The sequence below is a fragment of the Sarcophilus harrisii genome, chromosome 3, assembly GCF_902635505.1.
Source record: "Sarcophilus harrisii chromosome 3, mSarHar1.11, whole genome shotgun sequence".
In the NCBI taxonomy this organism is placed as follows: Eukaryota; Metazoa; Chordata; class Mammalia; order Dasyuromorphia; family Dasyuridae; genus Sarcophilus; species Sarcophilus harrisii.
The window spans coordinates 502,603,011-502,630,496 of NC_045428.1; the positions used below are offsets into that span (position 1 = coordinate 502,603,011).

At 42.3% G+C, this 27,486-nt stretch overlaps 1 protein-coding gene across 2 annotated transcripts in view; it reads left to right on the forward strand.

Annotated features, from left to right (window-relative positions):
• Positions 1-27,486, forward strand: part of FCHSD2 (FCH and double SH3 domains 2) — a 354,207-nt gene that overhangs the window by 324,944 nt on the left and 1,777 nt on the right. Inside the window, exons 14-19 of one of the 2 annotated variants that reach the window (XM_031961492.1) lie at positions 8,898-9,032; positions 14,070-14,153; positions 14,276-14,453; positions 15,738-15,958; positions 25,739-25,868; positions 25,951-26,033. In XM_031961492.1, the coding sequence (XP_031817352.1) occupies positions 8,898-9,032; positions 14,070-14,153; positions 14,276-14,453; positions 15,738-15,958; positions 25,739-25,868; positions 25,951-26,033 (831 nt within the window). Of the gene's footprint in view, positions 1-8,897; positions 9,033-14,069; positions 14,154-14,275; positions 14,454-15,737; positions 15,959-16,163; positions 16,328-25,738; positions 25,869-25,950; positions 26,034-27,486 lie in introns of those variants that run through there. The other variant, XM_031961491.1, reaches the window with a different exon arrangement.

Here is a 27,486-nt window from a genome sequence, read left to right on the forward strand (position 1 = left end):
TAAACCCATCTGGCTCAAGGTCTAGGATTATTTGCATCACGTCAGACTGCTTTCCATGTAAATACATATGTGACTCTGTGTGGATCTCTCCATAAGTCCTTTTCTATCACAACTTGAAGTTGTATAGCCTGGCTCTTGGCTGAATTTAGGAGAAATCACAAACCTGGAGTTGAACCAACAATGGCTGTCAGTTTGTAAAAGAGAGATGAATTCTAGGAAAACATGGCCTAGATACAAATTTTTAAGTGTTAAATTTATTGTGAAGAGCGAGTCTAATGATTTAGATAAGAGGTAAGATGCATTTAATACCTCAATCACTGGATTTATTCTCTTCCAAAACAGTAGTCCCCAAAGTCTTTGCTGTCTAATTGGATGGATTTAACTGTTCTCTGACCTTTGGCCTCCAGAATAAAATATAAACTCCTTAACCTACCATCCAAGAAGCTTTTTACAGTCTGACTTCTAACTAAGCAATATAGCCTCATCTCACAATGATGTTCTTTCATTCTAGCCAAACTAAATTATTCATTGTTTACTCATCTCATTCTCTTTTCTTCTACCTCTGAGTGAGTCATCCCTCTTTTCTCTAATGCAATCCCTCCTGAAATCTCTTCCTTCAGGGCCCATATCATTTGCCATGTCAGCCAGGAATCCTTCCTTGATTCCTCCTCCCTCCCCCTAACTCCTTCATAATCTTCTAGCATACTTTTGTCTGGATCATGTTTTGTGTTCCTGTAACATTCCACCTTGTATCAGACTTACTTGTATATATGCTATAAAGCATAGGATTTATTTTTTTTATCTTAAAGTCATACAGTGTTTTTATTTTATTTTTTTTAACTAGCAAATTTTTTTTAATAGCTTTTTATTTACAAGTTATATGCATGGGTAATTTTACAGCATTGACAATTGCCAAACCTTTTGTTCCAATTTTTCCCCTCCTTCCCCCTACCCCCTCCCCTAGATGGCAGGATGACCAGTAAATGTTAAATATATTAAAGTATAAATTAGATACACAATAAGTATACATGTCCATACCGTTATTTTGCTGTACGAAAAGAATCGGACTTTGAAATATTGTACAATTAGCCTGTGAAGGAAATCCAAAATGTGGGCAGACAAAAATAGAGGGATTGGGAATTCTATGTAGTGGTTTATAGTCATCTCCCAGAGTTCTTTCGCTGGGTGTAGCTGGTTCAGTTCATTGCTGCTCTATTGGAACTTATTTGGTTCATCTCATTGTTGAAGATGGCCATGTCCATCAGAATTGATAATCATATAGTATTATTGTTGAAGTGTACAATGATCCTCCTGGTTCTGCTCATTTCACTCAGCATCAGTTCGTGTAAGTCTCTCCAGGCCTTTCTGAAATCATCCTGTTGGTCATTTCTTACCGAACAATAATATTCCATAACATTCATATACCACAATTTATTCAGCCATTTTCCAATTGATGGGCATCCACTCAGTTTCCTGTTTCTGGCCACTACAAACAGGGCTACCACAAACATTCTTTCACATACAGGTCCCTTTCCCTTCTTTATGATCTCTTTGGGATATAAGCCCAGTAGTAACACTGCTGGATCAAAGGGTATGCACAGTTTGATAACTTTTTGAGCACAGTTCCAAATTTAGAACATAGGATTTAAAACTGGGACGGGTCCTCTGATCCAACCTCAACTTATAAATAAGAACTGAGACCCAGAAAGAGAGCATCTTCTGCCTAGGTCACATGAGCATTAGTGACAGAGCTGGGATCTGAACCCAGGCCTTCTGCTGTCAATCCCCACCCTCTAACAGCATTTCTTCTGACCCTCTTAATTTGTGAGCTCCTTGAGATCAGGGTCATATCTGTCAATGAATCCTGAAGCAACCCAGATGATGTGGGAAAAGTCGATGCTTAATAAATATTTGCTATAATTCATAAAATCACTCTTGAGGACAACATACAAGACCAGAATGATCCGAGTTTAGAAAGATTTAGGAAAGACTTTTTCACTTCTAGCCACTTCTTCTGATGACAGATACTAGCTTCAGGTCTTCTGATGGAGCTCTTTCAACAATAGAGGCAGTACAGTAAGAGAACATCTCTCCTAATCGTCTCTTTTCACAGATGAAGAAACTTGCACTAACTCCTATTTATTATGGTTTAAAGCAGAGATATCAAACTTGCAACCAGCATAACTTTTCCCCAAGTGCAACCCAAACCAGATAAAAATATAATTGGGAAATGTGTGACAAAATTAATACAGTACAATGTAGATAATATTAATTTATGGTTTTCTTCAATCAATATACAGCGTACAGGGATCCATTTCTATATGAATTGTTTGTTTGTTTTTGCTGAGGTAATTGGGATTAAGTGACTTGCCCAGGGTCACATAGCTAGGCAGTGACAAGGATCTGAGAACAGATTAGAACTCAGGTCCTCCTGACTTCAGGGCGGGTGTTCTACCCACTGCACCACCTAAAGCTTTTAATAGCTTTTCTCTGGTGAAGTAATATGAGTGTTTAACTCCATTCTGCTGATGAGTAGAGTATGTCTAAGGTCATACAACTAATAAGAGACATCAAGTCAAGATTTTGGGAATAATAAAATCTTAGATCTGGAAGACTTCAGTATTATCCAGTTCTTGGCTGAAGCATGGATCTTCTCTACAACTTGCTTCACAAGTAATCATGCAGATTCTGTTTGAAGCTCTTTCTTGTAGAGAAATATGCTAATCATAACTATGGCATCCAGGCTCTAGGTATGAAGTTTCTTCTGTGGGCAAATAAGAGAGCCAGGATTTGAACACAGATCTTCTGACTCTTAACATTCTCAGCCCTACACCATGCTGCTGCCTGGCTCTGTTATTTTTCTTCTCATTATCTTTTGTTTTCATATTATAGTCTGGGGTATTGAATTACTTCCAGATCTTTTCAAGTGGTATGATGTGGCTGGCTGACATCGGGATTCTCACAACTCCCTGACGTTTTCCCATTATCACCATCATTCATTAACTTGAGAGGAGGGTAACACCAGGCTGGTGCAACTTTGTTCTGGTCAACTGTGAAATGAGCTTGTGGAGGAGAGACTTCATGAGAGAGCCACTCCTTGGACTGAAGATTCCCAGATTCCTTCCCTACTTCACCGTCCACTGATGATAACAGCACCCCACAGCTGTCATCTGTGTAAATGGGAGACATTCACAGAGGCCGTCCACCAGCCACCAGAGGCCAGACAGGTAGCATGATATGGACAAAGGACTATCAGAGTGAGCTTGAGAGACCCAAGCTCACATCTAAGCCTCATCCGTCCTCCCTGAAGGGCTCGCTGGGTCTAGGAGCGAGGCCCTTCTCTCTGAGGCTCATTTTTCTCCTCTGTTGCAGGGTGAAGGACATACTTTACCAGCTACTTCTCGGGGTTGTTGTGAAGAATGTATTTTGTAAACCTGAAAGCACTGGAGAAAGAAAAGATAATGTTATTAGTCACCAGGGGCTCAAAGAATATCATCATGTTATAGTAGCTGTCAAGAAACATGAGAAGAAGGGATAGGAGCCATAGTTCTTGAAGAGAAAATTCTAGTTCAGAGGATCAGAGAGGACAAAAAAGTGATTTTTAGAGATCAACATGTGAAAAACAGCAAGGCTAGGCAAAGACCCAGTGTAAGAGGAGGCACAAAGAAGAAGAAATGTCCCCAGCATGCAGCACCTTGGCAGTCTGGAGCAAGAGTTTTCCTGAATGGGAGCTCGCACGTATATAGGCACGCACACACATGCCCAGCCCAGCCCGAGCTCCGGTGGCCACCACTGTACCGTGGCATCCCTTCTATGAGAAGCAGAAAATTTCCTCCAGCCAGACAAATGACAACCACAGAAGAAACAAGCCATGTTTCATACCAGAAATGAAGTGTTGTTGCCAAAATGAAATGTTCTTCCTGGTAGAATTGAGGCTTCGGGCCAAAGGACAGGGCAAACAAGGGAAAATTCCACAGATATTTTTGGAAACTAGTATTTTTTTTTCAGCCTGCCAACATCAATTTTCAGTGGGCTTCATAAAAGGTCTAGATGGAGTCTTCATTGTCATCTCCACTGACAATCTTGCATATATATATAACATGCTGGACAATTCAAGGAATATGGGATAACATGCAAGAGAGTTAGTTTTAATTAATTTTTAGGGGTAGGTTCCAACAGAACATAAATCCTTATGTGACAGGATGATTTTGGAGCCACAAAACAACTCATGTAACAGAATCCAAATGAGACTGCTTAGAAAATAGAATGTCAGAAAAGGGAAGAACCTTTATCTACTCTGGTCAGATTCTACAAAGAAGGAAACTGAGCCCCAACAAAGGAATATCTTTACTCATCTGTCATGTAAGTGGAAGAGCCCAAACTCAGACCCAGCTGCTGTCACTCCAGGTTTGCCTCACTACACGCCTACACAGTAGATCCACTTACTCACCAAGTCACAGGAATGAGAAGTTGGCACAACCAGGATTTGAGATAGATCTGATTTTAAAAAGTGTATCTATACTATACCATGCTCTCCCTTATTCATCTCTGTGAAGTGGTGCAATTCTTTATTGGAAAGAAATTTAGAGAATCACAGAACTGAAGCTGGAGAGCTCTGGGTTATAATGTAACTGCCATTTGAGAACTACTCGGTATCATTACTAATACATATATGATGCCAGTTTCTTTGAGCTTATACACTGGGGGAGGGATTAGGACATGTACCTAAATAACTATGATGCACATAAAAATGGAAAAATTAAGAAAAGTTCATCATAATATGAAGGTTCACAAGCAGGTCATCAGGGAAACATCTACTAAGGAGATGACATTGGAATTAGGTCTTGAAGGACAGGAAAGATTTTAGCAAGTTATGTTGAGACAATAGACCATTGCAAGTAAAGGAGGCAAGGGCTTTCTCAGCTAAGGCAGACAAACAAAAAGGTTTTGAGGGGGTAGGGGAGTGGTGCAGGATTGGGAAGGCATACATTTAAGCAAAAATTGGGGGCATGTAAAGGGGGTTTCTTTTCTGAATATATTACCCTTTCCCTACCCAGTAAGCCTTTTCTTCAGATAAAAATTTTAAAAGGAAAAAAAATCACTAGAACTGTTATGGGTAGCATCTGATCATATAGAGTATTGCACACCACCCCATCTCTAAAGTGAAGGGAGAAAAAGGCATCTTCTTTATTCTTCTCCAGAGCCAAACTTAATAATTATCTTTATGTTTCTTTTTAAAATTGTTTTTTGTATTTACACTATCATAATCACACATCTTATTCTCCTGATTCTGTTTATTTCACTGTATCATTTTTTTAGTCTCCCTGTGCATCTACTTTGTTTTCATTTCTTTGCTTCCACAAAAGGTAATAGAGTCTGTGTGTCCGTCTCTCTGTCTTTTATTTCCATATGCCTAGGAGTAGGATCTCTCACACAATGGATATCAGCATTTTAGTCATCTTTTTATAAATCACAATTCTGTAATAATTCTTTAAGGGAATTTCATCTCACCATAAAAAAAATCATTTTAGCATCTGCCCAAAAGTCATATCTCCCAACTCTCAATTTAGTGAAATTCTATCCCTGAGTATCATTAAGCAAGAAGCTAAATATAGTTTATTGGGGATGTTTTAGAGGGGATGACTGTTTGCCTGGGATAGATTGGATTAGATGTCCCCTAAGCCCTTTTCTAAACCATGTTCTTTGAGTAATAGGAAATTAAAATAAAAAGTAAGATTGGAAAGCAAATTGTACAGGGTCTTGGATGTCTGCCTGAGAATTTGGGACTTTTATTTGTCAGACACAGTGTAGATACGCAGAGGTCCTCAAACTTTTTAAATAGGGGGCCAGTTCACTGTCCCTCAGACTGTTGGAGGGCTGGACTATATATAGTAAAAACAAAAACTTTGTTTTGTGGGCCTTTAAATAAAGAAACTTCATAGCTCTGGGTGAGGGGGATAATCATCCTCAGCTGCCGCATCTGGCCCGCGGCCATAGTATGAGGACCCTGGTGTAGGGGCTCCGAGAGATGTTCTTCATCCATAAAACGAGGATGACAATACTTGAACTATCTACTTCACAATATAGGAGGAGGAAGGAAAAATACTTTGGAAACCTAGAAGACTAAGACTTAAATTTCTTAGACTTAGTCCTAGAAGAGGAGGCTGGGGAACATTCATCCAATAAATATTAAGTACCTTCTAGACAACGCCACTGAGTTTACAAAGATACAAAGAAAGGCAAAAGACGTCCCCAAGGAAATCGCAGTCATCATGCAAAGAATTATGTATGGCCAAATTGTATACAAAATAAATTGGAAATAATCACCGAGGGAAGACAGAATCAAGAGGAATCAAGAAATGCTTCTTGTAGAAGTTGGGGTTTGAGCTGGGACTTGTGGGTAGCCAGAAGAACATTCCAGGCATGGGACATGGCCAGAGAAAATGCTAAGAGTCAGGAGATGACTCTTTATGAGGAGCAGCAAAAAGGTCCATATCCCAGAATGGCGGACTATACTGGGGTGATGGAGAGGAAGAGAAAGTGTGAAAAAACTAGAAAAGTTGGGTGGGGGCAGAGGACACAGACTTCATTTAGCTTTGAACACTAAACAGAATTTTACATTTGAGCCTAGAGGTGATAGGGAGCTCTTGAATTTATTTAGTAGGCAAAGATGACAGAAGAAGAGGTACTCAGCCCTGTGCTTTAGGAAGAACACTTTAACAGCTGAGCAGAAAATGGACTGGAGTAGGGAAAGATTTGGGTCAGGGCAACCCACCAGCAGGCCACAGCAATATTCTAGGCATGGAATGGTAGAGGCCTGGATCAAGGTGGTGACAATGTCAGAGGAAAGAAGGGAATATATGGGAGAAATACTAAGAAATTAAAATTGATTCCCTTCAGGGATCATCAGTTTTGTGGAAAACTCATATATCCTTTGGAAAGATAATACCCTCATGATATGTTGGCACTTAAGGAGGAGCTTGCAGATTAATCCACTGATCCTGTTGAAGATCACAGTGTAAGAGTACACAGTACAAAACAAAAGTTCCCAAGCGCAGCATTCCTGTCACATCCCCACATTAAAGTCATCTCATTGTGTTGACCAGTCTTGAGAATTGAGGGTACTGGCCTGATGACATAAAATCAGGGGAGCCTTAATGCACCAGCATCCCCTTCTGTCACAGTTGGGCATGATCAGGAATATCTTGCAATGTGTGAATTGCAAGTGGGTATCTGAAGTGTGAATTGACAATGGGTAAAGATAGGGCCACTGTTGAAAGATTACTGTGATTTAGTAACTGTACACTGGGCAACAGTACCAACTTCGACTAGACAAGAGAAGCTGCAAGAAGAAAATGAACCAGAAAATAGAGGGCAAAATGAATGTTTACTTCCTTCTGGAGGATCTGGCAGGAAAGAAGTCTTTACAGATGTTTCTTCTCCAGAAGGTAACCCAAAAGTATCTATTGGATGGGTTCTGGATCTCAGTGACCTGAAGATGGAGACCATGGGGCTGGCCACAGCAGGAGCAATAGCCACCTGAGCAGGCTCAAATCCGGAGTTTCCTGGTTATTTGTTGATACTGTAATAATTGTAAAGGATACAGAATAGATAATCAGTAGAGTCTTTCTTTTTGTTGGGAGGAAATACACACACTGACTGTATGTTAGAGGTTTTATATTTGCCTGTAAAGTAATATGGACATGAATGCTCATGTTGTATTTTCCTTTTTTTAAGTTTTCCCTCCTTCAGACATAAGGAAGATATCTTTCTTTCTCTAAGGGATCAAAGTGAACAAAAATGTTTTCAGAAGAAATGAGAGACAGGGTTAGGCATTGGTATTGTATAGCGATTCACTCTGGTTTTCAAATAATTGTAAGTCTTCCTTGCAAAGAGGGATAGAATCCAGGGATCGTGCAGAACAAGAGGTTACCAATAAAATTGTTGCATTCAAACAAACAAACAAACATCAACAAAAATATAAATAAAAATTTGCTCACCTCACAGCAAAGAATAACAGCCCCTGTTCAAAAAAGAAGTTTGGGGTTTAAGAACATAGAGCTTGAAAAGGCATGTGATTGCCACCTTCTAGACTCAGCATGCTGCTTAGGAGTAAGAGAGATGGCTCAGGAGAAAGGATAAAGAGCTGAGTTAAGCCTCATCTCTCATACACACTAGCTGTGTGACCCCCTGGGATAAAGGGGATCCCTTCCCTTCAGAGTCCTGGGGGCAGCTCCTAGCCCTGTGCTGCTTGACATATCTTATAGTGCTCAGAGTTAACATTGGTGAAGCATTCTGAGGTTTACAGAAGACTTTGTTTACATTTATGTTTTCTCCTTGGATCCTCAGAGTTTCCTATGGTTAAACAGTGTGTTGTTTTTCCCTCACTTTACAGGTGAGAAAGCTGAGTCTCAGAGGAATGCATTGACCTGGTCAGGGTCATGGAGCTAATGAGTAACAGAGCAAGCAGTAAAAACCCAGGGCTTCCTTACCCTTGCCATGGTCCTCTGTTGCTTCCCAAATGAGCAAACCCAGAGGTTCCTCACCCTTCTTGGCCTGGGCTTCCTTGTCTGTGTGAACCTCCACATCAAGATTTGGATAGGGAGGAGGAGTGGCGGGGGAGAAACCATGCAGACCTTTATTAGCCAGCCCTGAAAAATGTGGCAGCAAAGCCCTTGGGCGTGGAAAGTATATTCTGAGTATTCAAGAGAAAGTTCAGTGACTCTCTAACTCATTAAGAACAAGCTGGAACCAAACTATTTACTCTATACCACCTTCTTTTTCCCCAGATCAGTGAATCGAGACCAGAATTCCTTTTTCATTACCAAACTTTTCTTTTCTTTCAAACACTTCTATGAAATAAGAAAGCAAACTTTTTTTTCTTGTTTTTCCCCTAGCTTAATGTGGATGCAGAAAGAGAAGAAGGGGAAGAATTTGAGGATAATATGGATGTGTTTGATGATAGCAGTTCCAGTCCATCGGGTACCCTACGAAACTATCCACTAACCTGCAAAGTTGTCTATTCATACAAGGTTTGTACTTTTTACAAATACATGAGGTTGTGTAAAAGTGGGCACTTAATGCTATATCTCCATGTGACATCTTGAATGTTACATACTCCCAGCTGCCCAATTAGTGCTGAGGCACCCATGTCTGTGGTGCGTCAGGAATCACCAAGCCTCAGAGCCTGTAGAACCTTAGGTGGTATTTCTTTATCCCATCCCTTCTGGATGAATCTCTTCTTTGGCATCCCCAATAAATGTCCTTCACTTCTCCTAGAAGATCTGCAGTGATGAGGAATTTACTTCTGATGACCAACCCCACGATTCGACAGCTCCAATTTCTAGGAAGTATTTTCCTTAAGTTAAATAAAGTCTTCCCTCTATGATTAAACAAAAGAAGACTAATCCCACACCCTTTTGTGTTTTTGAAGACAGTGAAAATGTCTTTCCTGAGCCTTCTACTCTCTGGGCTAAATATTCTTTTTGGTTCCTTGTACTGATTCTCAGACTTCTCATTCTAGGCACTCTTTTCCAGACTCACTCCAGTGTTTTTTTCTAAAATGTGTTGTTCCAATCTATTTATTCAACCTTATTTGGTTTGACGAGGACAGAGGTCTACTGGACCTAGAACTATAGCACCATAGATCGTCAGAATATGTAGCACTTTAAATGTAATTCAATTCATGAATCTTTTATTAAGCATCTTTTATATATAAGGAATCATCTTTAGCACTGGGGATACTGAGATAGAAAGAATAGTCTTTACCTCGGGCAGATTGCATTCCACTTTGGAGATCCAACAGATTCACAGATCAGTAAATAGAATATTATTTGAACAGGGTGAGAGCACTAGTAATCAAGGGAATAAGAAAAGACTTTCTGAAAGAGGCAACATATGAAAGGACCCTGGACCCCAGCTAGGAGTTTTGGGAGACAGGGGAGTAGGAGAAGTATGTGTCAGATGTGGACAAAGGCACAGTGATGGGACAATCATGTGAAGCTGGAGGAAGTGCAAAGAACATGGCACGTCTGGAGTCTGGCATGCCTGAAAAAGAGTAATATAAACATCTATAAGGGCCATCTGGAGCCTTTATTTTAAGCTTGCCAAGGAGTAGGTCTCTTAGCCTCCTGGCAGGAGGGAGCTACCCGAGCTAGAACAGGACTAGGGCATGATCAGACCTGTATTTAAGGAGATTATTTTGGCATCCTGAGGAGAGACTGGATGAGATCTAGTCTAGTCCCTTCGTATTACAGATGAGGAGACAAAGACCCAGAAAAAGGAAGGGGTTTGTCTGAGGTCACACAGCATGTGAAGGACCAAGCCTGGACAGAACTTGGGTTTTCCTCGAGGTTTCCCCACTCTGCCCTACTCTCCCACCTTGGCAGATTTTAACCACTGTTAGTTAGAAAAGAGCTTATGTTTAGAGATGTATTTATGATTTGCAAAGCATTCACATACCTCTTCTCATTTGCTTCTCCCATTAATCCTGAGAGAATTGCCATTGTCAGCATTTTGCAAATGAAATCCCAAGAAGGATGACTTTTCTAGGATCTCTTGGCTAGTAAATATCTGAGACAGAATTTGGATCCAGGTTTTTCTGATTCCAGGCTCACTCTTTAACACACTACATCATCACGCCTTCCAAAGTTCCTCATTCTGGATGCTGGGTGCTTGTTTTCATTTGGCAGAACTGAGAATTTTGATGGTGTGGGGAATATCTAATGGAACACCTCCAATTGCTACTGCAGGTCAGAAGACACTGTGATACTGTTAGAGAGGCTTGGGCACCTGAGGGGTCTCAGGGTCATAGAACCAGGGGCGCAGTGGGGACACTGGAATCCAGCTTGGTCTGCTGCTTTGTTACACAGGCCCAGAACATGACTGTCCCAAAGCAATGCTAATTGTTTAATACTAATTAATAGTTAATACTAATCACTGTTATGCAGAAAGCCACGAGCTCTTATTCCCAGTAACTGTCTGTCCAGAGAGAATGTTAAGCCCAGGCAGGGACCTCAGTCGGCATCCAGGCCGAGTTACCCCTGGCCAAGATCCCCCCAATCCCCGTTGAGTGTTGCTTGTGCCACCAAGGGTGAGCCCGGTGCCTCACTTCGGTCACATCCACATCTTGGTGACCCCTTTTCTTTTTGGAGGGAATGGCTCTCGGCAGAGATTCTGGAATGGTTTGTCATCTGCTTCTCCATCTCATTTTACTGAGGATCTGAGGCCTACAGGGTTAAGTGACTAGTCTAGGGCCACACCGCTAGGGAGATCTGAGGCTGGAATTGCAGGTGGGCCTCCCTTGCCCCCTCATGTTGAGGCAGCCCCAGAAACAGAAAGCAGAGAAGACCAATCTCTCTTTGTATAGCCGAAATTGAAATTCTTTCCCCTCATGCCCCTTTGCAAGGCCAAGGAGAAGGTACCAATCCCTCTGACGCCAGCATCCCATTTGTTTGGTGGCCGCCGCACTGTTTCCTAGTGTTCACTTCTCCCGGCTCAGCGTCTTTGGCTCATTCAGGAAGCCCCAGGAGATCAGCCTCTGACTCCCAGCTCTGACCCTGCACAAGACTCTGAGCGGGTCCTTCAGGCACCTGCAAAGGGAGGCCTAAAAGTTGCTGTGCTGCTGCCCCACAGGGGGCTTGTGAGACCTCTGAGCTGTCTTGGAGCCCTGCAGAAGGGGGGAGCACCAGGTCTTGCTCCTCCCCCTTCCCACACCTAGATGTTGACGCTTCATGCCCAGCCATAGGGTGTTCTCCTCCTCTCCTGTGTGGGGCTTCACAACATCTGGGGGCATGGACGTGCTCTGGTTTTGTTTCAGGAAGTTTGAGGGGAGAAGAGGATCTCGAAAAGCCAGTATTAGAAATGATTGCCCTTTACTATTTGGGCCTCTAAGACAGGATCCATTTGAAAGCTCCAACTGTCAACTTTTATCCCCTCTTACCCCCTGGGTCCTGGAATGCAGGCAGTACATAGTGGGGATTTTTTCAGCTAGAAGAAACCCCTTGCCCCGGCCAGTGGGGGCAAGGCACATGATAGTAAAGGGCTGAGGTCCTACTCCAAACGAATGCCCTTTTGACTGTCCCAGGTATTGTTTTGCTTCATCACTCAGGGTGGAAGCAATTTGGTATGTTCTTTGTGCCTCACTTTATCTTAGCAGAAGACTCATGTAACATTAAATTCTGCCCAGAGTCACAGGCAAGCACATCCTCATCCTTTCTTCTACCATTCTCCTTCATTCTAGTTCTTCTTAAAGTAGCCTGTGAGTAAAATTCTCTCATAAAAGTAGTTTTCATCCAATCAGTGCTTCGGGTCCTGCTTAGGTGTCTTTAAGATTGAACTTCTGGACAAACATGCAGTTCTTAGATAACTGACAAGTTGATTATCTATTGCCTTTGATCTCCTTCCCATTGAAAAATGTCTAAGCTGGCTCCAGATTTTAATATCTTTGATGAAGGAAATAGTAGTACCTGAGCAATTACAACTTAGGCCCTTTGTAGGCAGTTCCACTGTCCCCAACATCACCCAGGACATGATTCAGTTCAGATTCAATTCAGATGTTGAGACAGAAACAGATGGAGACATATTCCTTGCCCCCAGTGACCTCACAGTGTGCTACACATCCATGTACATGTAGCCCCCATCCCATAGAAGCCTCCATAAGAACATGAGTTGCTGTCACAAGCATATCAGGGAAGGACAAAAAGGGGATAATCTGGAGAAATCAAGGCAGGCTTCCTGCAGAAGGGAGCATCTGAGCTGGTCTATAAAGGACAAATCCAGTGGGGGGGTGATGAAGAGCTCTTGCCAGCTCTGTAGATGATCCTGAGTGGAGAAGCCCCACAGAGGGGCTTTGCAGCTGGCGATGCTGAAGAACCCCGAAGTTTCTTGGAACTAGAATAGCCTTATGCTTGAGGGCAACTGCCCTTTTCTTCTTTTGTTCCCTTATTAAAATAGCCCATTAGTGTCCTGGAAGGCAGCATAGTCTAATGGAAAGGGCACAAGATGAAAAGTCAGGCAGCCAGAGCTGGCACGCTGCCTCTGCCAAGGTCATTAGCTGTGCAGTATCTGTGAAGGAAGGGGTTGGGCTGGAGGGCCTCTGGGGACCTGGGGGCAGGGACAGGCCATGGTCCCGCCACTCTTCAGACTCTCCCCTGCCCCCGGATACAGCGACACCCCCTCCCTGGTGCTCCCACATTCAGAGCAGCAGGGGAGGAGGGAACTTAGCCACTGATGAGGGGAAAGTTTTCCCCTCAGTGGAAAGCTGCCAGGAATTGATGAGTTGTTGCCTCCTGTGTTTTGAGGTAAGTGACGTTAAAAAGCCTGCCCGGGTTGAATTTCTATTTCCATAATTGGGCAAACCTGTCATAATGCTGTTTTTTTTCCTGTCCGTGGATCTGGGACCAAGTTGAGAGGGTGCCCTACAAACACTGCTCCCTGCAGAGTGTGCGCCCTGCGGCCAGGCTGAGGGGGTGCCTGTACAGACCCACCCCGGCCCACGGTGCCTTGCGGCCCCCACCACCACTCTCCTGTGACGTGGACTACTCTGCAGTCGATGACCCTCAGATCGAGGCCTTGTCTGAACCATCTTCACACTGGAGCACCTCACGCCACGTTCGCATGCCAGTCCCATCGTGCTCAGCATCGTCACATTGCCGTTCTTTGTTCAGTTATCTCCATGGTCCTGAGAAGCCATGCATTCATTTTTACGTTCACTTCCTCTTGTTCACGAATGTGAATCATTCCAGAATCCCCGGGAGAGGGCAGGGATGTCAGCCCTGTGGTGCAGATGAGGAAGCCGGTTCACAGAGACCTTGAGGAAACTTGCTCATGTCCAGAGCAAAGCTCCTGCCAAGGCCTCCGGCTTCCCATAGTGCCTCAGGAATGACCCATCCCACCACTTGTTTTCATTACAGTTTCACTTCATCAAACCCTGAGAGCATTGAAGTTTTTGTACTTGAATTCTTTTCCAAAATCATTTTGCTCTGGCTTTTTTTTCTTTTTGATGACCAGCCTACATCTGCTCTTTATCTAACCTTTTTAATTTTGTCCATGACCATCCTCCATTGCAGGCATCTCAGCCAGACGAGCTGACGATTGAGGAGCATGAGGTGTTAGAAGTGATTGAAGATGGAGATATGGAAGACTGGGTAAAGGTAGATTCCTTTGCTCATATAACCCTTTCTCGTGGCATTTTGAGGAGTTTGTTTGGGTTCTCACGAGGCCCCTGGCCTTCCTGTCTGTGAATGCGCCACCCTCTTGTCCCTCTCTTCCACAGGCCCGAAACAAAGTTGGCCAGGTGGGTTATGTGCCCGAGAAGTACCTGCAGTTCCCGACGTCCAACAGCCTCCTGAGCATGCTGCAGTCCCTTGCCGCGCTAGACAACCGCTCTCACACATCGAGCAATTCAACTGAGGCAGAACTTGTTTCCGGGAGCCTCAATGGAGATTCCAGTGGTAATAATTGATAGAACTCAACAGGTCACGCTAGCAGCAGAAGTGTATGATAGACATGCAATTGTAGGGGGCCAAACTCAGTACTAGGAGTTGATTGAGGTGTAGATTTGGGGTGAGTCATGGTCTTGATGCTGAAGGGGTGCCTCACAGTTGCCACATGGGCCTGAGGGGAAAGATGGTCCTGGACCAGAGGGTCAAGAAGGTTCTGCAGATGAGATGGCCCTTCATTCAAAAGAAGATCTAAGTGGGGGGAAAGGGAGAATTCCTGCAGCGTTACAGATGCAGAAGAGTCCATTTAGAGCCAGTGAAGGAAATGCCTGGCCCGGGACTCAGTGGTGTGGAGGTACAGAGATAAAAAACAATTAAAAAAAAAAAAAAAGGTTCTGCCCTCAGGAAGCTAGGGAGAAAAGTGCCAGGATGCGCACAGAGAACTTTCCTCCATCACATTGTTCAATGGTTCCTAAAACACACATTAGATAATTGAGCACTGTAGGTGGCATTAGGTCCCTAGTTGTGGCGCCATCAGACATCACCTTATAATGCAGACTGATGTGCAAGGAGTTAGGGCCTCAAGACTCAGCAGTTACTTTATATTTCTCATGATCAGTTCAAGAAGGGCGGGGCAATGTTTGGCTGAAATGAGTTAGAGACATTATTATAATATGACATTGATCCAGTTGTATCATCCAGAGTCTCCCTTTAGGCTTCAGGGTGTGTTTACTGCATAGGAGAAGTATGGCACAAAATGTTGGGAAGGATTTGAGGGAAGGGTCAGTCATCTGGTCAGCAGTTTATTAAACTACCATATGCATATGCTCTGCATTGATTAAATTAGTGTAGGAATTGTTCAATATCCTGGTTCAAAGAAGAAATATCATTTACCTTGGAAAAGAGAAGCGTTAGAGGGAGCATGATTGATTTCTTCAAGTATTAAAAGGAGAGCTTGTTCTGACTGGCTACAGAGGGTAGGACAAGGATCAATTTAGTTTGTTCATTTATTCAATGATATTTAACAAATATTTATTAGATACTGGAGCTAGAGGTAGAGAGTAGGAAGCAAAGTTTGCATAAAACATATTCCCTGCCTTCATGAAACTTAATCGGTTACAAGACACAAGACTTAACCTGCATTGTTTTGGTAAATCCAAAAATGTCTCCTCTCCTTTGGTAAGAGTCATGTCAGTGATTGGTTAGTGGTCCTATAGGCATCTGGGAAGGGGGGAAGGGGCCAGGAGCTCAGCTGGAAATGGCTTCAGCTACAATATTCTGTTTTTTGTCCTACAGTCTGTTTTGTTAAAGCACTTTATGACTATGAAGGTCAGACAGATGATGAACTATCCTTTCCTGAGGGAGCAATCATTCGCATCTTGAACAAAGAGAACCAAGATGATGATGGTTTCTGGGAAGGGGAATTCAATGGACGCATTGGCGTTTTCCCATCAGTGCTAGTGGAAGAACTTTCAGCCTCAGAAAATGGTGATACTTCATGGGTGAGAGAGATTCAGGTGAGTAGAAGGAAAGGGGCAGGGAAGAAGTTCATTAACGATGACTCAAAGCAATTTCATACATCTTGTGTAAGTGTGATCTTCCCAACAATCCTAAGAAAACTAGTAATACCATTCACCATGATTTGTCAAAGGTCTCACAGAATAGCAAGTCTTGTCAGGATTTGAACCCAAGATTTACTCTAGTATCCTTTTCATCATATAGGTCAGCCATTTATTAAAACAGAAATACCCAGTGTCTGAGATGCTCCATTATCTGATGCTTACTGACTACTCATTGAAAATGACTCTTCAGTTTGGCAATTGTTAATGCTGTAAAGTTACTCATACATATAACCTGTAAATAAAAGGCTATTAAATAAAATTTTTTTTAAAAAAATGACTCTTCACTTCAGCTTTGGACATTCTCTTTGGCTAGCCCCCCTGACTGGGAGTGCTCTCCTTCCTCCACTCCCTCTATTGACCTCTCTGACTTATTTTTAACCCAACTAAAACTCTACCTCCTTCAGAAAGCCTTCCCCAATCCCTCTTATATTCTGCATTTTCCTTCTTTTAGTTATTTTCTGTTTTACCCAGTACTTAGCTTACTTTGCACCTATTTGTTTGTAGCCTAATGGGCAGATAACAGGCAGTCTCCTTTAGGGCAGGGCCCGTCTTCTGCCTCTTTTGATATCCTCAGCGCCTAGCACAGTACCTGGCCCATAGTAAGCACTTAAGGAATATTGATTAATTAATTCTGTATGCAGTCATGTGCGGGGTGCAAAAGATAAAGATAATGCAAACCCTAAAAAGCCCACATTGGAAATGTGCCAAAAGCATCTGTGGAATACCCATGTTAATTTTCTATTCTGTAGCACTCCACAAGAATAATCTGTGCTTCATGCCTACAAGTGCCATGAGGACAGGCTTCTGAGGAAAGATTTTTCCCACCTCAATCTTAATGCTATCCAAGTCCCAGGAACGGTGCCTAAGGAAAGGAAAGTATCTTTACAAAGTAAAGATGCTGGAAATCTTTGAAGGTCCTGGCGAGTTGTGGACATAGCTACCTCATCTTTGTGCATCTGCTGTCTGCCCCTTACCAGATAAGGAAGCTGTCCTCAGGAGGAGCTTGGTGCAAAAGGAATGTTTGTCCCATAAAGCAGAAAGGGCTCAATGAAAAAGTTGAGTCTCTTCACATCAAGTAATGGGCAAGAGAAAGAGCAACAGATTTCAAACAATTGGATCTGGCTCCAATGCCAGTTACACCAGCTATTCTCAACAACTTTGGGCCTCAGCATTTGGGGAGACTGTGAGGAATCATCTAATGCAGGGGTGGTCAGCTCAGATTAAAAGATCCCTTCAGGCTACATAGTGACTTAGAGAACCACAAACTCACATTATCTGTGTTGGAGCATTTTTTATTTATTTTGTTAGATATTTCCCGTTACATTTTAATCTGATTCCTTGATTTGATGCTTCTAATCTAGTCCAGCCTACTACTCTCCAGATGCTTAAGTGTTCTTCCAACCTGTGCCTGAAAACTCTTAGTCTCTGGATAAGCCTTAGCTCATTAGACCAGCCTCCACTTTTGTATGGTTCTAATTATCAGGAAGTTTTTCTGAACATCCAACTGAATTTTTTCTCTCTTCAGCATCTTCCCATTACTCTTAATTGTGCCCTCTGGGCAGAGCAAGTCCCATGCCTTCAGATTCTTACAAAGAGTCATCACATCCAACTCTCACAAGGATTCTCTTCTCCAAGCTAAATGTCACCATTTCCTTCAGCCAATCTCATCATGACATCAAGGCCCTCCACCATCTAGTCACCATCACCTTTGGATTCTCTCTAGATTATCAGCATCCTTTTACAAAATGTGGGGCCAAGAATTGAGTATAGTGCTGTTGATATACTCTCACTTAAAAAGAGCATGAAAGGATTCTCACATCTTCATTTTGAATACTTTCTTATAAAACAACCTAAAATCACATAATCTTTAGGGTCATATTGCATTGTAGACTTATATTGGCCCACTAGAACCTCCAGACTTTTTAAGATGAACTGCTGCTTAGCTGCACTTCTACCATCTTTTATCTGTGAAGTTAATTCGTTGATGTCATGTCTGAGATTTGTCATTCATCCCTAGTATATTTTATCTTAATTGATTTGTTCTATTATTTTAGCCTGTTGAAATCTAATTTAATACTGACTCTCATCTAGTGTGTTAATTATCCCTCCCAGGTTTGCTTCCATCTCTGCCTTCCTCCAAGTCATTGATGAAAGTGTCCAATAACACACGAGGAAAGATCCCTTAAGTGGCCCATTAGAGACCTTATTCCTCATTGTCCATTTCCCATTGTGACTACCCTTTAGTTCTACTTCTTCACCCAGTTCTATTCCCACCTAATAGTATTGTCTATACTTTCCAACCTATCCACAAGGATAGCATAAAAGGCTCTGGAAATCTCATCTATAAAATTCCTACATTGTATAGCATTAAATAATCTTCTAGTTTCTTTCTGGCTCTGAATCCTATGGCCTGTCCATACTGTGTTTTGCTTTTCAAAAAAAAAGCTTACAGATAGTGTATTTTTAAATGTTTATTAGGGCCTACTGAAGCCAGGCCCTGTACTTCATAATTCATGCCTTCTTAGAATTTATAGTCTAATAGGAAGAGATACAACGTATACATAAAGAGAATCCAGAGTACACTGGGATAGAGCTAAAGTAATTGTCTCAGGCAGAAGTGAAGGGATGCACATGGAGGATTAATATCAAAAGAAGCTCCCTGACATATAAAGCTATCCCTATTTGGAATGACTTGTAAAGGGCTGAAACTCTTTGAGTCCATGTGTTGAGGTCAGACAACTAAACACTTAAGACTAATTACCAACTGGGCAATACTCTATTAGCTTATTCTTGGAAAATGGCCCTGCCTACTATTCTGTGCTGGCTCGATAATTGGTGTTTACAGAGAACTATAGGAGGGACTAGGGGGTAGAGTAAGAGAATCCAGAATCACTTTTGGGCGGGAGACAAAGAGGAGAGGTCGTGGAGATCCCGCGTCCATCCAATTCACTTCTACCCCTAAAGTCCAAGAATAAAAACCAAGGACTTTTGCTTATCCTGACTCCGGCTGATTCTAAGGTACCCAGAGTGCTAACTCGGTCTTCACAATGACCCATTCCTCACAAGGTCATAGGAGGTCCTCAAGGAAAAAAGTGGAGCACTATTTGTCTGGTGTGTTACCTAGGGAATCCTTTTTAGGGATAGGTTGAATGAGATTCTGGAATTCTGTGGTTCTGTGACAGGTCCCAGAAAAGAACTCCATGACCTTGAGAAAGGGAGATCTTTGGGAGGTGTAATAATCAGGGAAGACATTGTAGAAGGAGAAATACAGCCTTTGAGTGAGCCTACAAATTAAAAAAAAAAAGTCTGCAGTAGTGATAAAAATAACCACTCTGATTTGGGCTTCAAAAGTTGTTTCTTCATCTTTTTATGGGTGAAGAAACTGAGGTTCAGATATGAAAATTGCCCATGATCACACAGTTTGGATTTCTAGAGATGAGGATGAGAAATTTCTGAACCTGGAAAACAGCCTCCATAAAATGCACTAATTGGAAGAGCAGATCAAGATGTGGAAACAGCTAGTTACCCAGTTTGGCTAAGCGGAAGAGAATGTAAAAAGAATAATGCGATATAAGGTTGGCACCAGATGGTATGAGGTCTTAAATGCCAGGCTGAGAAATTTGTATCATATCTTAGAGACAATAGGAAATGACATTTGTGAGAAAAATCAAATTTTTGAGGAAGAGCATGACATTGTGAGACATTGAATATTAGGAAGCTTATTCCGTCACCACATGAAGAACAGATTGGTACAGAGACCATTTAGGCGGCTGTTTCAATAGTCTTGGTCAGTGCATGAATGGTTGCTAAGTACTGCTGGGACCTTAAAATACTAAACCCATTTCATCTGCCTATATGTCCCATAAATTTCTAGCCTGGACCCTCTTTTCTCCCTCTCTCAATATCTCATCTGCTCCCATAGATTTAATTTTCACCTCAACACAGGTGACTTCTAGTTCTATCAATCTCTTCAATCCTAAACACTCTTCTGAACTCCAGTCCCACATCATTAATTGCTTCTTAGACATCTCTCATTATATGCAAATGAATTTCTCTCTTACCTTAAATATATCCTTCCTCTTGACTTTACTTTTGCTCTTGAAGGCACTGCCATCCTTCTCCCTATAACCCAAGAATATAACCCCATAGGTTTTTTTGATCCTTCCCTTTTACTAATACTTGCCCCATATCCAATTAGTTGTCAAGTCTTTTCAGTTCTACCTCCCTAATATTTTTTAACTCAATCTCTTCTCTCTACTTACATGTCTGCTACCTTAATCCTCATCACTACTCCCTTCCTAATTGGCCACCTACCTTCAAGCCTCTTCACTTATTCATTCTCTGTACAGCTGTCAGAATAATTTTCCTAAAGCATAGGTCTGGCTATATCAATTTTCTGTGCTTATTCCACATATGGCATTAGGCAGGTTCTGTCCCTTCTCTGCTCTGCCTTTTCCCTGGGCTTACTGGGGAGAACTGGTGTGATTCTGATTGTGATACTGACTGGAACAATATATGGCACTGCTGTCGCAGAATAGTCATCCTGAGCTAAGCATAAGCACAAGACACTGTCTCTCCTTGACATGATTTGGTTTATCCTCAGCCCAGAGTTTATTCCAGAGAAATTTCAAAAAGAAAGAATAGGTATAACTCATATCTAGATTTCTTCAAATATGGGTAACCTCCAGCTCCTCTGCAAACATTCAGTGTAACAATTGCATTTTGCTTGGACAGCCTTTATTTTACCCCACAGAAAATATGGCAGATTCAAAGGACTTAAAAGTGCCTAAGCAGGCATCCTCAGTGGTGCTAGGACTCCCACGGAACACTGTACAGGATGCACATCCTCTACCTACCTTTTGGAGCTACTAGGCATCAACCTATTTCCCATCAGACTTGCTCTATACTAAGGAGGGTGCACAAGGATTGGAAAGGATCCACGTATGTTGCCTCCCACCACTCTTTAGAAATTTAAGTACATAGAATTTATAGGTGATGCTCTTTTTTTCTCCAAGGCTAAATGCTTTTCAGGAGTTCCCTGAGCAATCCTCTTCTTTCTTGAGAGGGAATTTATGAATTTTCCAACTTGTGGCCATCCACCAGGCAAATCCAAGGCTGGCAGTGCCCAGAACTTTCCTCTTCTCTGACTAAAAGGCCGGAGTCTGGGATCTGGCTACCCAAGAGATGGATATCTCCTCCTACCCCACCTCTACATGGCAGGTTATCGTTCAGGAATATCCTTTGTGAGCTACTTTTACAAGCCAAGTGGTTATGTTAGTCTTTTGTGAATGCCTCTGCAGGAAATTAATGAGTGAATTCCTCATCAGCAGGTCACCTCTTTAGCAGGGAAAGTCAACTCTCAGGATCTCTCTCCTCAGGGTGAGCTCATACAGCTCCTGTGAGCTCTTCTACCCAAAGGCAGCCATTGCCATGCATGGGGAGAGATGAGACTGAGAAAGCCACAGAAATCCCTTCTTCTTTCCCTTGGCTCCCCAGGATCAAGGTCTCTTGTGTGGTTAGTCAAAATACATTGCAGTACATGCATGTGCAGCCATATATTTACCACAAAATAGTTTCAAGCATACTGCTAATGGGCCGCAGCCAGCAAGTGAGCACTGAAATCAGCACAGCTGAGCTCCAGAGGCCCAGCTACAGGCCATGGACTCTTGCTGACTTGCAGTGGGTACTGCGCTGGTCACAGAGGAAAGGTACAGATGTTGGCTGCATATGGCCTTTCTGGGGAATATAGGCAGCCAGTCCTCTCTCTCCCTGTCCTGCATGGGCAACGTGTAATAGAAAGAACACAACTGGAAGACAAGACCCAGAGTTTAAATATTAGCTCTTACACTCACCATGGAGCTGTAATAGGCAAGTCCCTTTGCCTTGGCAGTCCCACCTATGTTTCCTTATCTCTCAGTTCTCCACTGGATCTATGATCTCATGGGTGTGAATGTCTCCCCCAGATATTCTCACCCCTCCCTCCATAATGTCCCTCCCAGGACTGTTGTTCCTTCATCTGTGAAATGATAATAACAAAGCTGGCACCGTCACAGCATTGTTGTGAGGAGAAAGTGCTTTATAAACCATAAAACACAGGAGAAATGTGAGCACTTATTATTCCTGAGGCTCATTAAATGTACAGTGAGAATAAGCTGCTCTTTGACTAAATGAAAAGGTTAGAGTTGCTCATGGATTTTTCCGTTCTTTATGTCAACTTTATGTCAACTTGAATTTGGATTTAAAAAAGGCAGCAGGATGTTTGAGAAAGAACTGGTCTTGGGTTCAGTAGACCTAGATTGGAGAACAAGCTCTACCAGTGAGGGCTGGCCGCCGCAGGACAAAACCCTTGGTCTCATGGCTTCTCAGTCCTTCTCTCTGCTAAGTGGGTCACAGTCTTCATCCTCTACTCTCTCCCTGCCCTTACAATATGGGGGGACGGGGCACTCAGTGTGTGTGGCCACATGCTGCTCTATGACCATTGTCATTATTTCCATTTTTCCACTTTAGGCCCTGTCACCACTCAGTATTTGGGGGTTTGCAAAGTGTTCATGAATATGTTTATTCCATTGAGATTATCATTACCCAGCTCATTAGAAGGCTTTTAAAGACTCAGTCTGCCCACTGATAGTCGTATCTCCATGAGCCCAGGCCCCTGGCTGCTCAGCATCTTTCACTGAAGTGGCCAAGCGGCCGGACGCCCTGTATATAGCCCTCGGCTAATGATCCCCCTGGAGGGAAGAAGGGCAGGTATCATTATTCTCCTCCTTCAGATGAGGAAGCTGACGTCCAGGAAAGGAAGTGGCTTGTTCCAGGGTTATAACAGTAAGAGTCAGGGCTCAGATTCAGACTCCACATCCAGCACTCTTCTTGCTCCATGGAACTGCCTTAGAAATTATTTTCAAATTACTGTCTCTGTGAGTTGGAATCAGAAGGCTGCAGAAGTGACCAACAAAAGGCAAGGGTCAAGGCCCTCAGCAGTCTAGATCAAGCCTCATGACTGTTCCAATTGCTTCGAACCAGGGGGATCTAATAGAAAGCTCTCTCCTGTAGGAAGAGGTGCCATGTAGTTAAACTCATTGAGGCCATTTCCTTCTCATTGCTATATGTACCCAGCATGTGGCATCGTCATTCCAACATACTGGGCAGCTGGTGTAGTTCAGAGAGAGCCGACTGGGTGACATTGGGCAAATCACCTAAACTTTTTTTTTATTTTTTAATAGCTTTTTGTTTACAAGATAAATGCAATAATTTTCCAGCATTGACAATTGCCAAACCTTTTGTTTCAACTTTTCCCCTTCTTCCCTCCTACCCCTTCCCCCAGATGGCAGGTAGACCAATACATGTTAAATATGTTAAAGTATAAATTAAATACAATATATGTATACATGTCCAAACAGTTATTTTACTGTATAAAAAGAATCAGACTTTGAAATATTGTACAATTAGCCTATGAAGGAAATCAAAAATGCAGGCAGACAAAAATAGAGGGATTGGGAATTCTATGTAGTGGTTTATAGTCATCTCCCAGAGTTCTTTTGCTGGGTGTAGCTAGTTCAGTTCATTGCTGCTCTATTGGAACTTATTTGGTTCATCTCATTGTTGAAGATGGCCATGTCCATCAGAATTGGTCATCATATAGTATTATTGTTGAAGTGTACAATGATCCTCCTGGTCCTGCTCATTTCACTCAGCATCAACTCATGTAAGTCTCTCCAGGCCTTTCTGAAATCATCCTGTTGGTCATTTCTTACCGAACAATAATGCTCCATAACATTCATATACCACAATTTATTCAGCCATTCTCCAATTGATGGGCATCCACTCAGTTTCCAGTTTCTAGCCACTACAAAGAGGGCTGCCACAAACATTCATGCACATACAGGTCCCTTTCCCTTCTTTAGTATCTCTTTGGGGTATAACCCCAGTAGAGACACTGCTAGATCAAAGGGTGTGCACAGTTTGATAGCTTTTTGAGCATAGTTCCAAATTGCTCTCCAGAATGGTTGGATGTATTCAAAATTCCACCAACAATGTATCAGTGTCCCTGTTTTCCCACATCCCCTTCAACATTCCACATTATCTTTCCCTGTCATTCTAGCCAGTCTGGCAGGTGTGTAGTGGTATCTCAGAGTTGTCTTAATTTGCATTTCTCTGATTAATAATGACTTGGAGCATCTTTTTATATGACTAGAAACAGTTTCAATTTCTTCGTCTGAGAATTGTCTGTTCATATCCTTTGACCATTTATCAGTTGGAGAATAGCTTGATTTCTTATAAATTAGAATTAATTCTCTATATATTTTGGAAATGAGGCCTTTATCAGAACCTTTGACTGTAAAAATGTTTTCCCAGTTTATTGTTTCCCTTCTAATCTTGTCTGCATTAGTTTTGCTTGTACAAAAACTTTTCAATTTGATATAATAGAAATTTTCTATTTTGTGATCAGTAATGATCTCTAGTTCTTCTTTGGTCATAAATTCCTTCCTCTTTCACAGGTCTGAGAGGTAAACTATGCTATGTTCTTCTAATTTATTTATAATCTCATTCTTTATACCTAGGTCATGAACACATTTAGACCTTATCTTGGTGTATGGTGTTAAGTGTGGGTCAATGCCTAGTTTCTGCCATACTAATTTCCAATTTTCCCAGCAATTTTTGTCAAACAGTGAGTTCTTATCCCAAAAGCTGGGGTCTTTGGGTTTGTCAAACACTAGATTATTAAAGTTATTGACTGTTTTGTCCTTTGACCCTAACCTATTCCACTGATCAACTAGTCTATTTCTTAGCCAATACCAAATGGTTTTGGTAATCACTGCTTTATAATATAAGTTTAGATCTGGTACAGCTAGTCACCTAAACTCTTAATGCTGCCGGTAACTCTCTAAGACTGTAAATTGCATACTATCCAACTGATCTGTGTGAGTAGAGGGAATTTCCCTATTAGGAGTTCCCTATATCAATGATATCATAGATTCAGTCCAAAAAATTGTTGTATCAAATCAAATTGATCATGAGATTTGAAGTTGGAAGGAGCTCTAAACATCATCTAATTGAACATCCTCAATTTATAGTTGAAGAAACAGACTCTGAGAAGGAAAATGACATGACCAGTATCAGGCTGTGAAAGGGTCCCCTGAATCTCTTTTTTAGTTGCTGTTTTTTCCAGAAACTCTGGGCCCAGAACATGATGAAAGGTCCTGACCACTCAGGCTGCATTCCCTGTGTGTCCTGGGGAGGCAAGATGGGCACCAGGCACTCTGTACCAGGCTGCGATCTTGCTTTTGTAGAGAAGCCGACCCTCTAATCTTCAGTCTAGCAGTTTCCAAGGGAAAGAATTGCACCTTGTTCCTCCCCTTCAGGAGGGCTTACTGTACCTTTCCCCTTCCATGCCATGCCCCTCCTGTTTTATCCTGTTTTTGGTGCAGATTTCTCTGGGGATTGTGAACTCTTTGGGTTCCACATGCATTTTCATCTCTTATAATGAACCCAGTTTGCACATAAATCTTATGACTTGGTTGCCTATTGACAGGTATAAGTACCAAAGTTCAGCTCCCCATCCCTGGCCTCCGCCTCACTCTACAGAAGGTATGGGAGTGTGTTAGCAAAGCCGCTACACTGATGTTCCTTCCTATCAATCATCACTGACCCTTTAACCACTTCTCTATTTCTTCACAGATCTCTCCCTCCCCCAAGCCACACAATTCTCTGCCTCCACTGCCTCTCTACGACCAGCCACCCAGCAGCCCTTCTCCCAGCCCTGAGAAGAGGAACTCGAGGTACTTCCCCAGGTCTCCGTCCATGAACGGTGAGGCTCCAGGGATACTTTGCTCCTTCTCTTACCCATCTGTACCCATTAGCACACCCATGATTCTGGTTTTCTCCCACAGAAAACAGCTTCAGCTCCGATTCTCCAGGGTTCTCTCAGCCCCCAAGACACACACCGGAAGCCTCCTATGGTAAATTGCGACCTGTAAGTATCCAGGCCCCGTTTTGGGGGTGCTTGGCTCTCTCAGGTTAGAAGGTATAAGCTCCTGAAGTGCTCTGGAGCTGGGTTACTCGACTGATCATGGTGCTAGGACTGCTTGATCCTCAGCTTCCTCATCTATAAAATGAACATCAGCCTGCCTCTGACCTCAGCTAACTAGGACCATCGGCTTTAAAGACAAAAAGATCTTCGGGTGGCCTATCTAGTCCTTATCCCTTCTTTTTACAGATGGGGAAACCTGGAGAGCAAGGATAGTTTGTCCAAGGCCATCCCAGGCAGTGTCTCTGGCTCTCAGTCCAATGCTCTTTCTCCTAAGTCTTTGAAGCTTCACTTTTTTTTTTAACCTATAAAGTTAAAATAATAATAACTTATACCTCCCAAGGCTTTTCTGAGGAGAGTGTTTTATTCTGTAGAAACAGAGCTGATTGCTTTATCACTTATTCTTCCTCAGTAAATGCTTTGCTAAAGTCTGAGTTGATGTCATTCAAGGCCATGAGATATGGTAAAAAGTCTTTAGCCTTGGAGTCACAAAGGTAATGCTCTTCCGATCTCTTTCCCTCTCTGAGTTTTCTTTCTTTCTTTCTCCCTTCAATTGAAGCCCTACTCAGTTCTCTGCCCTCTGCCTTTCTCACCATTTTGCTTATCATTACTCCATTAGCCTCAACTACCATTTCTCCCCAGGAATTCAAATCTACATGTAGGTCAAGCCCCACACTATCCTCTGAGGGCCAGTCCTGTCTCTGACTGCATCAGAATTGGAAGGGAGGAGGACATGTCCAGAGCAAGAACTGGGTATCTTATGGTACTTGATCTTCACCATATCTGCCAGCTGCTCAAAAATATTATCTACTTATGATATCCCCATTTCTGTTATCAGTGTTATTATTAACCCAGTCACACTTTTTTGTTTCTTTTTTTCCAAGTTCTCTCTCGTATCAATGCATTCAAATCTTCCCAGGTTTTTTGAAACCATCCTTTTCATTATGTCTTAGAACACAATAGTATTCTATCACATTCCTGTACCATAACTTGTCCAGTTATTCCCTCAATTGATGAGCATCCCCTCAGTTTCCAACTCTTTGCCACTGCAAAAAAAGCAGCTGCAAATATTTTTGAATACGAGTCCCTTCTCCCCTTTATAAAAGTGTTATTCCTGGAGAAAGGGTATTTACAGTTTAATTACTTTTTGAGCATAATTGCTCATTGTTTTCAAGAATAATTTAGTTGATAGTCTACCATGAGTCCCTTAATATACACATTTTCCCGCAGTCCCATCACATTTGTCATTTTTCTTTTTTGTTCTTTTAGCCAGTCTGATAGGTGTGAAGTGGTACCCCTCAGATTTTACTTTGAATTTCTCTTAATTATGAATGATTTAGAGCATTTATTATGTGGCTGTTGATAATTCTCTGAAAAGTGCCCATTCTCCTCTTATAAC